At 35.1% G+C, this 13,050-nt stretch overlaps 2 protein-coding genes across 2 annotated transcripts in view; one reads left to right on the top strand and one right to left on the bottom strand.

The window, feature by feature from the left end:
• The window catches only part of LOC106883716 (AKT-interacting protein), a 13,858-nt gene extending 10,771 nt beyond the window's left edge, over positions 1–3,087 (top strand). Inside the window, exons 7-9 of the mRNA XM_014934827.2 lie at positions 455–559; positions 1,796–1,862; positions 2,753–3,087. Of these exons, the coding sequence (XP_014790313.1) occupies positions 455–559; positions 1,796–1,862; positions 2,753–2,848 (268 nt within the window). The 3' untranslated portion in view covers positions 2,849–3,087. The remainder of the gene's footprint in view (positions 1–454; positions 560–1,795; positions 1,863–2,752) is intronic.
• A 2,712-nt stretch (positions 3,088–5,799) lies between these two features.
• LOC106883717 (UPF0598 protein CG30010) overlaps positions 5,800–13,050 on the bottom strand; it is an 8,825-nt gene continuing 1,574 nt past the window's right edge. The window contains exons 2-3 of the mRNA XM_014934828.2: positions 7,174–7,222; positions 5,800–6,376 (exon numbers count right to left, since the gene is read on the bottom strand). Coding sequence (XP_014790314.1) covers positions 5,940–6,376; positions 7,174–7,222 — 486 coding nt within the window. The 3' untranslated portion in view covers positions 5,800–5,939. The remainder of the gene's footprint in view (positions 6,377–7,173; positions 7,223–13,050) is intronic.

Genomic DNA, 13,050 nt, shown 5'->3' with positions numbered 1-13,050 from the left:
CGAGCGAGATCGTTGCCAGTGCCCCTGGACTGGCTCTTGTGTGGGTGGCACATAAAATACACCATTTTGAGCGTGGCCGTTGCCAGTACCGCCTGACTGGCCTTCGTGCCGGTGACACGTAAAAGCACCCACTACACTCTCAGAGTGGTTGGCATTAGGAAGGGCATCCAGCTGTAGAAACTCTGCCAAATCAGATTGGAGCCTGGTGCAGCCATCGGGTTTCACCAGTCCTCAGTCAAATCGTCCAACCCATGCTAGCATGGAAAGCTGACGTTAAACGATGATGATGATGATGATAGATAATATTCCTTGCTTCAACTACAGTTTTAAAAATCCAATATTTCTGCTTTATGAATATGCACATTACATTATTTAAATTTAAAAAAAAAAGATGTTTACTTCTTACTACTTAGCAAAACAATTGTTTATCATTGCCGCCTCCCCATTTTTCTAGATATGACCAAATTGAAATGTATGAATCAAAAGTAGCACAATCTATTCAGAAATGCAGAGAAAGCATCTATGAGATTCCTGACCCAAATGATCTTCATGCTATTCGGTAATTAAACTTTTGATTTTTATATTTATTGTCATTACTGTTAATAAAATATCTAAAATAATGGGAACAATAGTAAGCAAAGCAGGATTAGGGATATCTGAAATTATAATTTTGATAACATTATTGTTAAATGCATTGAATTGATGATGATAAAGTAAATCATCATCAGTATTTAACTGACTGAGATATTAATTCACTTATCTTCTGTGATGTTGCTGTTCTAAGGCTCCAGTTAGCTCTACTTTTATTGGAATCATCATTTTATGTTATTTTTTGTTCCATACTGGTACAGGTTGGATAGATTTGTTCCAGTATATTGCATTGCTGTATGTTGTGGTCTTTCATTGTCTAATACACAACAGAAAGGAGGCGCAATGGCCCAGTGGTTAGGGCAGCGGACTCGCGGTCATAGTATCGCGGTTTCGATTCCCAGACCGGGTGTTGTGAGTGTTTATTGAGCGAAAACACCTAAAAGCTCCGGCAGGAGATGGTGGCAAACCCTGCTGTACTCTTTCACCACAACTTTCTCTCACTCTTACTTTCTGTTGTGCCTGTAATTCAAAGGGTCAGCCTTGTCACACTGTGTCACGCTGAATATCCCCGAGAACTACGTTAAGGGTACACATGTCTGTGGAGTGCTCAGCCACTTGCACGTTAATTTCACGAGCAGGCTGTTCCGTTGATCAGATAAACTGGAACCCTCGACGTTGTAAGCAACGGAGTGCCAACAACACAACAGAAAATAAAATAAAATGCAATTTTTTAATATTGTGCATGTCATGTACTTTATGGCTGAATGTCTTATAGTAAACCCACTTTACAGGATGGAATGGATGCATTTTATCATACCACTCCAATTGTTAGATCACCCTCACTGACGATCTTTCTTGGTGAAATCACATCCTTACCATTGCTAGAATTGCATCTCAAGGACTGGCCCTTCCATTTGAAACCAGATGATATTTCAGCTTCCAACAATTATCGACACTCTATAATACTCAGATGAGACCCACATCCAGGACAGTATTGCTGCTGCACTCAATGGCATCACTGTCACTCGTCTAGTTATGCCTGTGAGGGCCATGAGCTCTGCACCTTTCTGCAGACTGAGCAAGATTTTCTGCCTTGACTAAAGACTGATGGTTTCTAATGTTTGTTAGTAAAGTGATTGAATTATTGATGTGATATTCTGACATCATAACAATACTCCATGTTACTTCTTACAATCATATTTAGGTTCACAGACTGGGATCCTGATGTTCATGAAGAAATTAGAAAATCTATATTAAATAAAACTTTTCAGGTGAGTATTATTTTATTTTCTAACCATGTTTTACGCACTTGTCGTCCACTAAATTTAAACTGGTAGCGAATACAAATTAACTTTTATTTTTGATAAATTATAAAATCTTAAATCTTCTTGCCACTTACAATTAGATTTTTAACTCTTTACCATTATAAACTGGCCAAAATAATCTACTTGTTTTATCTTCAAACTGTCCAGATCTGGCCTCTCACACTTATCCTACAATAGTATTGTAAAAATAAACAGTCCTGTCATTGAAATCTCAAAGCTAACGCATAACTAATTCATGCGAATGTGAAGAAATGAGCATTACATTTGACAGAAAAATCTGAATACTAAAGGGTTAAACTTAGGTTCCATTAGTCTTTTACATAACTCACTAAAAATCAATATAACCATTTTTTGTCCATGGATTCCTTTTAATGTTTTCCTTGGGAGGACCTCCATAACCATTTGATGTTTAAAAATCCTGGTGTATTTTTATAATTAAATATTATTAGGAATTTTGTGAAAGTAATTGATAAAATATTTTGTGTAATACACAAGTATAACCAATTTATTGCACATAAACTTTACTGGTCTGAAGCACAGTTTTTTCATGCTTCTGAAAAATTACTGTGGACCCCAGTTGAGAACCCCTGATCTAAGTGAATTGTAAATGAAAGAATTTTTTCCTTATAATCCTCTTGCATTTTTTAAAAATCTTGTAAACACTTTTATAAACTTCAGGAAATGCTCTCAATTTGTTTTATGATTGTACAAAAAAGTTGTTGAAATGCAATATAAATTTAACAACCCAGTTTATTTAATAGTGCATAGTGAGCACTCTTTAATAGTGTTCTGTCAATACAACTGCCAACATTTTAAAATTTATTTTCTCATTTTAGGACAAACCAAATTTGGCTGATAATTCATCTGGACTATCGTGGATGAATAGCGAGAGTTCTCAGATATTTTCTAAAGAAGACACTACTTTCTCATGAATATATCATTATTTATTTGTTGGTAACAAACAACTGCATTCATACCATTTCCTTGGTCTTTGATTCAATTGAAGATTCCTCCCTCTATAAATTTGAAGCACACTGTTGAGCTGATTGTTATAGATATTTGTATCATAAACTTAAAAGAAAAAGCAAAAAACAAAAAGTGTTGCACTGTTTGATAAATTTGTTTATATGGAATAATGTTTAATAAAAATCACTTTTAATTTATTAGATAATATTATTGGAAGTTAATTTTTTATATGAATATGTTTAAAATGTAATATTCAAAACTGCCAGTTTAGTTAGATATTTCATCTACTAAATACATCAGCTCATCTATTTTTTCTTTAGCCTACTTTTAATTTTGTTACCTGTTACTGACACAGTCACATAGGTCATATTATTTATAGCATTTACAACTGTTTATTTTCCTACACCATATTTTGTCAATTATTATTACTTTTTTACTACACTCATTTCTAGGGATGGTGCATTCCATAGTTATAGTGGGCTGTGTATAACGTTGTTCTTATTGAGTAGGTATCTATTAAATATTTCTAAATACACAATTGGCTGAATGCTTACAGTTGAATCAAAGGTCCACTACACTGGATTATTGCAGAATTTCAAATGTTCTTGAGACCATTGTGAATATTATCTTCAAGTGAATGCATGACGAGTTAAAATTAGGGCATTTGATATTTGGTCCCAGGTTATTCAAAAGTGATTTTGATATCATTGTCTCAATGATTGCATATAAAGTTGCTCTATCTTTGAATTTAACTGTTAATAATTTGATGTAAATGATATGATAGATTACAGAGAGAAATTAGTAACAGTATGTCTGTTACTATTTTGTGGTTTATAATGGTGTTGATAATGCCTGATATCATTTACATTAGCTGTTAATTCAATTTTGACTTATGTTATGTCTCATTGCAAACATAAAACTAAAGTTTGGAAATTAGTAGAATAGCCTAAAATTTTCACAACGATAAAATAGTACAATTAATAAAAATTAATATCCCAGTTAATTTGAGGAGTGGGAATGACAAATGAATTATTGTCTAATTAGTAATGCAGTAACTCAACAAGCAATAAATACATGGTTCATGTTTTTGCTGTTCATATTGATGCTTAAAACACACCATCTCTTGTTCATATGAGCACACATTTAGCTATGTTCCCACACTTTGTGTAATTGAATATTTAAGCATACATGCTGTACTAAATGTAAGCCATCTAACTTTGAATCACAAGGTTGTAAGTTTGGATTCATGTAACTTCAAAAGCCTTATTTATATTTCGAAACTGCTTGTAATTCTCAGTAGCCATTTTTATTTAAGAAAATTATTGTAACTCACTTTTAGAATTGGTACATCATGTCTTTGTCATAATAAGCTACTAAAAGGATACGCTCCGTAAAACACTGCCTGATAAACCGTCCAAACCTCGTCAACATGTTAGAGCAAATGTAAAACAATGATGACATTACTCCTACTCATTATTTTTTTTTCACCATTTGTAAATAATTTGTCAATGAATGTTGACAAATTATTGTTGCTGTCTATCCAAGAAAGCAGAATTGATATGGAAGCAACATAGCCAAGAAGATTAAATTTTTTTTTTTGGCTTCCTTTCTTGGGTTTGCTGCTTTTTGATGTCTTTTAAAGCAGCAAGTCATATTCTTTGAGAATGAATCCAACAGTCAGTCAGGAACAAATGTCACAACTTCTAAGAACCTCACCAATAGATTAATTCAGTGTTTCTCAAATGTGGGTGTAGGTGGGACTGTGAAGATTGAAAAATGGGTAAAAAAATTGTCAGGTTCAACAAAATTAAGATATTTTCTAAATTGCTTATAACCTTACTGAAGAAAGAAAAATTAAATGATGGAAACACAATTTGTCTTCTCATTAATGAAAAGAGGGTTGAATAACTCAAAATATTGATGGTATCAGTGGTAGGAGGCTGATACTTGTCAATTTGACGAGTCAATGTCTAATACAGGAGGAAAATGTTATCTGCTTAATGGTCACAGAAGCTGAAATTAAATACAATTTTGTAAAACCCTGAAGTTTGTGAAAGAATTAATATGAAATGTCAATTCCTCATGCATTTACCATTTTATACACAACAATTTGATTATAGACACACCATAAATTCTCTTTCACTGTGTTGTTTAGCTCCAGGTCAACTTTGATTGAGCAGAGCTATAAACAAAGGTAATTCAAGTGATTGTCCCTTCTTTTGGGGATTATCTAGTATCCTCTCTCTCTCTCCCTTTTTAACACAACGGGATATAAATTGAGGATGATTTGGCTGATATTTGTAGCAGGTTGAGTGAATATGCAGGTTCCTTTGTTGGTTCATATTTCACTGTGTAAACAGAAAGCTAGACTTTAGTTGACCACTTTGTAATGAATGGTATCTATTAATCCCTTCCACAACAAATGTTCCTAAACTGTTTGCAATATATAGTTTTTTTAAAAATTGTATATCATTCATGTCCACAGTTTCCTATTTTGTAACTTTTAGTTCACTGAAGTAGCAACATTTGCAGTGCAAAAGGCAAGATTTCCCTAAGTGGGCCATATTTTAGTTTAAATTTCCAAATGAAACCATTTCACTTCCTCTTTGCTTCAATGGTCATACTTCATTTCTCCACTCCTCTCAATCTAATCTTGTGAATCATTGAAAGAAATCAATATTTAACAGAAATGATAAATGAGATAGATTGCTAGATTGAGATATTTTACTGCAACTCATTCAGTACTTCTTTGCTAAGGCAAAACTCATTTCTTTTTGTTTCCAGTGTTGGTAAGATTCAAAATATAAGTTGACTTAAATATCACCTATTGTAATTTCTGATCACAATGTAATAATGAATTTAAATGATTGATATTATATAAAAAAAAAAACAACAAAAAAACAACCAACACACACACTAATTGTTAATGGATATCTGATTTCTCTTTTCAAATTCAAAAATAAAAATTTATAACATTTTCCATATATATTTTTTTTAAATAATTTAGATTTTCTTTATTTCATTTCCAGCACTAATAAAATATAAAAATATTTTTCTTTAATCTTTTGCTACAAGAAGTGGAAGAAGTTTATTAGAAAGTTCATGTCTTTGATTATTCCAATCTATATGTGTTGGAGGTTCCAATTCACCATTCTCAAAAACAAAATACTGACTCAGTTCTATAGCTATTTTAGATTTGATTAGTCCAATTCCTCCATAAATATCTTTTGTTGGGTAATACACCCGACCATTGCTGGGTAACATGCATAATTCTGAGGGTTCAAAGGGAACTTTTAAATCAGCTTTATACCCTCCGTAATACAAATAGTCAGTAGTTGCTGAGTCTTTTACAAGCTCAACATAAACAATAGGCTTATCATCACAGCTGATGAAATTTCTTTCTCTGCCACACAGAGAAATATATGGGAAATCAGTATACCTTCCTGTCTTGTTTAAACGAAGTCGTTTGAAGAAGAATTCAATAAATCTTTTTTCTGAAATAAGATATAGTTATTATGAAGATCAACTATAAATTCAATCACCTACTACAGCTACAACTTTTTGGCTTGTGGGAATTGTAATTGGATAGAAAAATCTTAAATGAAGCCTAAACTGAGTAGAGAAAGCAAATGAATATGAAATGTATTCAGTGTATGATGGGTATGAACACAATGCACATGGATCATTCTATCAGTACGAAAGATCCTGTTAGTGATTAGGACATTCGCGTTTGTCTGTGACTATCTGAATGTTTTATGCCTTGCACATTACAGAATTTATGTCCAACTGCTCAAAGCTATAAAACAGGATTTTTCAATGATAATTTACTAAACAGTTTCCCTTAAAAAAAATGAGGTTCAAACTATTGCAAAATGTTGGGTAAGAAATATAGTGGTTGCCTGACTATTTAATGATCATTATTAAATATCAGAAAGTTTACTGACAACAATTTAGGGATAAAAGACTCATGTAGGTATCATATAAAGTGGATGCTCTATTTTGACCAAATTGGTATAATGTCTTACATCATCTTAAATCTAATATAGTCTAGTAAGCAAAAATCATTGAAAAATGACAAAGGTAATTGCTAAATTTTAAAAATCATATGAAAAAGTATATATAACAATATTCAAATTATCAACATTTTAGGCTTAAAATCACATAAAACTTTTCAGGGTTTTTTTCACTACCAAGAAAATCAATGTAAAAATACTTAAATTATTGAAACATTTTTATTTAAAATGCTTTTGATCAAAATACCTCATTTTGGTAGATTAATCTGGAAACTTACCTTTGAAGCAAGAAGTGAAATTCTTTATTTTAGCATCATGTAAAAATAACTGAAATATAAACATGGATAAAAAAATAAGATTATGGAAAAGCTGTGTAGGTTGCTAAGACAGCCCAGGATTATTGCTTCAATAAAATGAATCAAACCAAATTTTGAATTTATAAGAAATGATCACCATATTTATTTGAAGCCAAAAGTAACAAGGTCTTTTATTTATATTTTAATGAACTGATTTTTGCAATAAAGAAATTAATCAGAAAGGTGACTATTTTATTTTTAATCTTGCATGAACATTATATTTTCACACAAAAAAATTTAAGTAATTTTTTTTTCAATATTGTTTCTTTCTGTTTCTATTTATTTGAAAAAATTAAATTAAAACTGAAAGACTACATTTTAATTTTAAAGTTCATATATATATTCCTGAATTTTCTGAGTTGGAAGCACAAAGATTCATAAATCATATTCTCATATAAACACTTCTCCCCAGCAATCAATGTTGCAAGAGGTATAAGGGCCACAACATCCAGTTTATTCTCCTTATAAATCTGAGATAAGAAACTAAAGTTTTGCTTGCAAAAATGTCATATTAAATGTAGAAGGAGTGTAATAAGAGTGAGGTGGAGACAACAGCCAGTATGAGGTGGCGTTCAATAGTAGAATGGGATGATATTGAGGATGCAAGGCATTCAACATGGTGAGGTGATTCAAAAGAAAGGGGAAACAGGTAGCACATGACTGACCAGACTATCAGATGTTACACATCACTGGTCACAATGCACTTTGCATCATTTTAGCCTTCAAACGATGCCAACCCGCTGGCTAGGTGAGCAGGCCAACATTTAGCCCTGATTGAAAGGGTAACTGGTACAACGTGAAATAGTGTTTCTCTAAAGAACACAATGCATCACCTGGTCTGGGAATCAAACACAATCTAGTAATTGCAAGTGCAACAGCCTAACCACTAGGCCAAACTCCCTCACCAAGTACAACTCTGCTCTCATACAATTACAGCAACTGAGATTGATATACAGTTAGAAGTGATGGGTGTTAGGAAGATGAATTGTTGGGATAGCTTCAGTGCAGGAGCACAAACAAAATGATATGCTTTTAGGACTTCATTTTTGCTGAGGTGGATGGGTTTTCTCTACTACACCAAATCGCTAGTCATCTTTTTCATGAGGCTCAAAGCTCTGAGGTTGAGCTTTACTACTTTCACCTTTGTCTTCTTGGACCTCCTACCAAAGACCCCATCCTCATTTAGTGATCAGCACTTGTCTATGCAGCTTTCCTCATCCATACATATCACATGTTCATATCAGTTCAGTCTTCTCTTTTCCACACTACATATGATGCCTCTTATGACCAGTTTTTCTCTCAATACATTAGTACTTTGTCATATATGAACACTGGTATTGCATATCCAGCAGAGCATGCTAACTTCAGTCCTTTCTAGTCTTCTCTACTTTCATGGCTCATGTTTCATTACCATGTAGCATCACTGTTTGTACACAAGCATCACAAAATCTGCCTTTCACTCAGGGAGAAGACTTTCATTATCAAAAGATATAATAGCTCTCTGAACAGTTTTTATTCCAGCAACATGCTTTCGGAACATTCTCCTCCACTGCTAATTAAATCATCTAGTAACTGAAGTTACCTACTACATCTAGTGAGCTTCCTGCATATTTTAGAAAACTATTTTCCAGTGTGTTCTTATTTCTTCTGTGCACCTGCCACAGACAAAGTCTATTCTCTCTCTCTTAATTTTTCTGTGATTCCACTGGACCTCTTGTGTCCATAGTTTGCACTGGCAAACTATGGAATTTCTATCAATACCTTTTATAACTATCATTTTCCTGATGCAAGTAGCAACCTGTCTGTTTTCATCATCATTTAATGTCTATTTTCCATGCTGGCATAGGTTGGACGGTTTGACTGAGGTCTGGAGAGCCAGCGGCTGTATCAGGCTCCAATCTGATCTGGCAGTGTTTCTACAGCTGGATGCCCTTCCTAATGCCAACCACTCCAAGAGTGTAGTGGGTGCTTTTTTTGTGCCACCAGCACTGGAGCCAGTCAGGTGGGCCTAGCATCAATCACATTCAGATGGTGCTTTTTCGTGCCACCGGCACAGCTGCCAGTACAGGGTACTGGCATCAGTCATGATCAGTTGGTGTTTTTTATGTGCCAATGGCACGGGAGCCAGTCAGGCGGACCTGGTATTGACCACATTCAGATGGTGCTTTTCATGTGCCATCGGCACGGGGGCCAGTCAAGGGGCACTGGCCCCAGCTACAATGCTGGTTTTATTTGACTCAACAGGTCTTCTCAAGCATATCATATCACCTGGTGCATCAGGGATATTCTTAACAGGGCATGCGTGCCTGCAATCTCACTTTAGTTGCTGGGTCTTCTCAATCACAGCATATCTCCAAAGGTCCCAGTCTCCTGTCATTGCCTCTGTGAGGCCCAGTATTCAAAGGTCATGCTTCACCTCATCCCATGTCTTCCTGGATCTACCTCTTCCACAGGTTCCTTTGACAGTTAGTGAGTGGCACTTCCTCACACAGCTGTCTTCATTCATACATAACACATGGCCATACCAGTGCAGTCGCCTCTCTTGCACACCACATTTGATGCTTTTAACGCCCAATTTTTCTCTCAGGGCGCTTACACTCCGTCATGTATGCACACTGACATTACACATCCAGCAGATCATACTAGCTTCATTTCTTTCAAGCCTACGCATGTCCTCAGCATTCATGGCCCATGTTTCACTGCCATGTAGCATGGCAGTTCGCACACATGCATCATACAGTCTACCTTTCACCCTTAATTGCCAGTAGAGGTAGGAGCTCCTGCTTACTAAATTTTTGATTGTTACTAAGTTAACTTTAAGGCCCTTTGATTCCAAGTTTTGCTTCCACAGCTGAAATTCCTTTTCTGAGTCTACTACAGATTCAGTTATTAGGACAAGGTTATCAGTATAAAGGAATTCTCACAGGTACCTTGTTGTAAACTCTTCAGTAATGGCATGGAGGACTATGATAAATTGGGAGGGATTGGGAACTGAGCCCTGGTGAACACATACTTACAAGATAGTTATGGTGTGTCTATGGGGTTACCCTGAGTTTCACGTCCATAAAACACTTAGCCTTACAGTGTTTCTTCAGACCCTAATGGCCATGGCCTATAACCTCTTCAAAGTGGAGGGAGAAAAAACCTTGTAGCTACTTGTTAAATGCATGAGCAAAGGGTTAAGCGCAAGGGATTGTCTCCTTTAGACTGCTATCCATAGTCGACGTGGTCAGCTTGTGGGTTCCAGGACTTCAGTATTAATCTCCTGAAGTGTAAGCAGGCTTGACTTCCATTCTGGAATTTAAGATGTTCCCTGGGTTGGGAGAATTCTTTAATATTCTTGCCTGTTCAGCTATGCACAGCTGGCAATGCTTGCTCCCATCGATGTAGGGGCCCAATTCTTCTAGGGTCTCTCTCTCTCTCTCTCTATAAATATATATATATATATTCTTCTTAACTACATGGTTTTGGTTTAGTTCCTCTTCATGGTACTTTGAACAAGTGTCTTCTACAATTCTCGGTTGACCAATGTCAGTGAATTTTCTAGATGGAAACTGTGGAATCCCAATGTGTGTATGGACATGCATGGCCTACTGGCTAGGGTGTTGCACTCACAATTACAAGATTGTGGTTTTGATTCCTGGATTGGGTAGTGTGTTGAGTTCTTGAGCAAAAGCACATTATTTCACATTGCTCTGCAATTACTTCAACACCTGACATGTGGCACACCATGCACCTGTACAAGCAATGCCGATGTGATGGAGGGAGTGAGCTAACGTAAAGGACAAACATTTGATCACTATAAAAAAAAAACATCATCTCAGCAGGTTGTTCAGTATAAAGTTGTGGAATCATCATCATCATCGTTTAACGTCTGCTTTCCATGGACGATTTGACTGAGGACTGGTGAAACCAGATGGCTACACCAGGCTCCAATCTGATTTGGCAGAGTTTCTACAGCTGGATGCCCTTCCTAACGCCAACCACTCCGAGAGTGTAGTGGGTGCTTTTACGTACCACCGGCATGAAGGCCAGTCAGGCGATCATTTATTACAGGAGAGTCTACCATAAATATATGTAGGCACAGGCATGGCTGTGTGATAAGAAGTTTGTTTCATTATGGAAAAATGGTCTGAATTATGAAGAGTTTAACCCTTTAGCATTCAGGTTACTCTCAAATGTAACATTTATTCATATAGTTTGGATTTATTATGGATTTAATTGTAGCTTTAAGATTTTGATGATGTGACTGTTTATTTTTATAATAGCATTATAAGATAGGCGTGAGAGGCCAGATCTGACCAGATTGAGCAGAAAACAGGTGGAAGCTTTTTGGCTGGATATGGCTGGTTTAAATGCTAATAGGTTAAAGGATTGTTTGTCTTGACATTTGAAAACACTCATGCTATTGTGTAGCTCCAAGTCTGCTCTGACTGGGATGCACTATAATCATAGCATTCTAACCATGACCATCCTGTCTTAACTTCAGACACAATATATCTAGAACTACATTATCCAACGTGTATTACCTTAAGGCAGTAAGTGTTTGATTAGAGCTTGAGTGACAACTTAGAAGCTTCTCTCTTTGGCTTGTAAGATACGGAAGAAGATCAATAAGCATGAATGTGATATTGTTTGCCCTCATCGACATTGGTCTATTCAAAATTTCAGCAACACTAAAGTTCAGTGACAACACAAACAGGACAAGTTTAAAACCCAACTATGATTAGTAGTATGTGCTCTTAGACCTTTCTTCTGGTAATTCAGTCATTGTTCAGCTCAATGAGACTATATGTAAACTGCTGTTATCTTGTAACCACGTGACAACCTAATCTTTGCAGTCAAATTTTAATGGATTTATGTAAAAGGTATATAATACGAAATTTCTTAAAACAAAGCTCATCAACCACTACAGTATAATTTCTATAAGCATGAGAACATTGCTAAGTCTCAGCCAGTTTGCGATAATATTAAGGAAACCGTAACTGGATGTCACATATTTTACATGCGATCACAGCAGGTCTTTGTGATGTTGCACACATTTAAATTTAACTTGAAAGGACTTAAAATGAAGATAATGAAGTGCGAAAGAATTAAATTTTAAAGACATTTAATAATTTAGCGCTTTCCAAAGAACGTGAGCTGTTAAGAAAAACAATTTATTTTAGAGCTGTTTTTTAATCTTATGTTGGCCCTTATCGGAGAGGCCTATCAAAAGCGTTCCAGCTATGATATATTCATAATAACACTATATAATGTGACCATTCATTTTTCAAGACCAAAGGGGTATAACGAGAGAGAGAGAGAGAGTTTTTTAGTCACTATTTCTAGTAAGTCGAATGATTACATGCAGCCTTTCAATGGCAGTTAAAGCATATAATTTATATATTTCGTTCTAACAAACAAAAAAGGAAACCTTTTTCTGAAATATAGCTTTACCTCGTTGCCATTCTTGTACTGACCTTTACAATTTCTATGCAGTGTTTGATCCCTTCCCCGACATATACACATTATAGAAACACCTGTTTTATACCTGTAGTATTTTCCCCATGTAGCTATTTGGGATGAACTAGAATAATGTAAGAGATGTCAAGTGCATTAAATTAGGAGTTAATTGCTTTCTCAGTAGCTTCCCAATTTTAAACAATTGATCAGTGTAAATCTATATCAACAGAAAAGAAATTTAATCAGTAAATTTTTTGAGTAACACCTGTACGATTTTCACTAAGGAAAAAAAAAAAAAAATCGGGTTTTGCATGGAATCAAGTACCCTGACCTTCTAATATGCTGAAAATCCCT

Source organism: Octopus bimaculoides, chromosome 4, assembly GCF_001194135.2.
Source record: "Octopus bimaculoides isolate UCB-OBI-ISO-001 chromosome 4, ASM119413v2, whole genome shotgun sequence".
Taxonomy (NCBI): domain Eukaryota; kingdom Metazoa; phylum Mollusca; class Cephalopoda; order Octopoda; family Octopodidae; genus Octopus; species Octopus bimaculoides.
The sequence above is the reverse complement of the archived record's forward strand: the minus strand, read 5'-3'. Positions and strand labels throughout refer to the sequence as shown.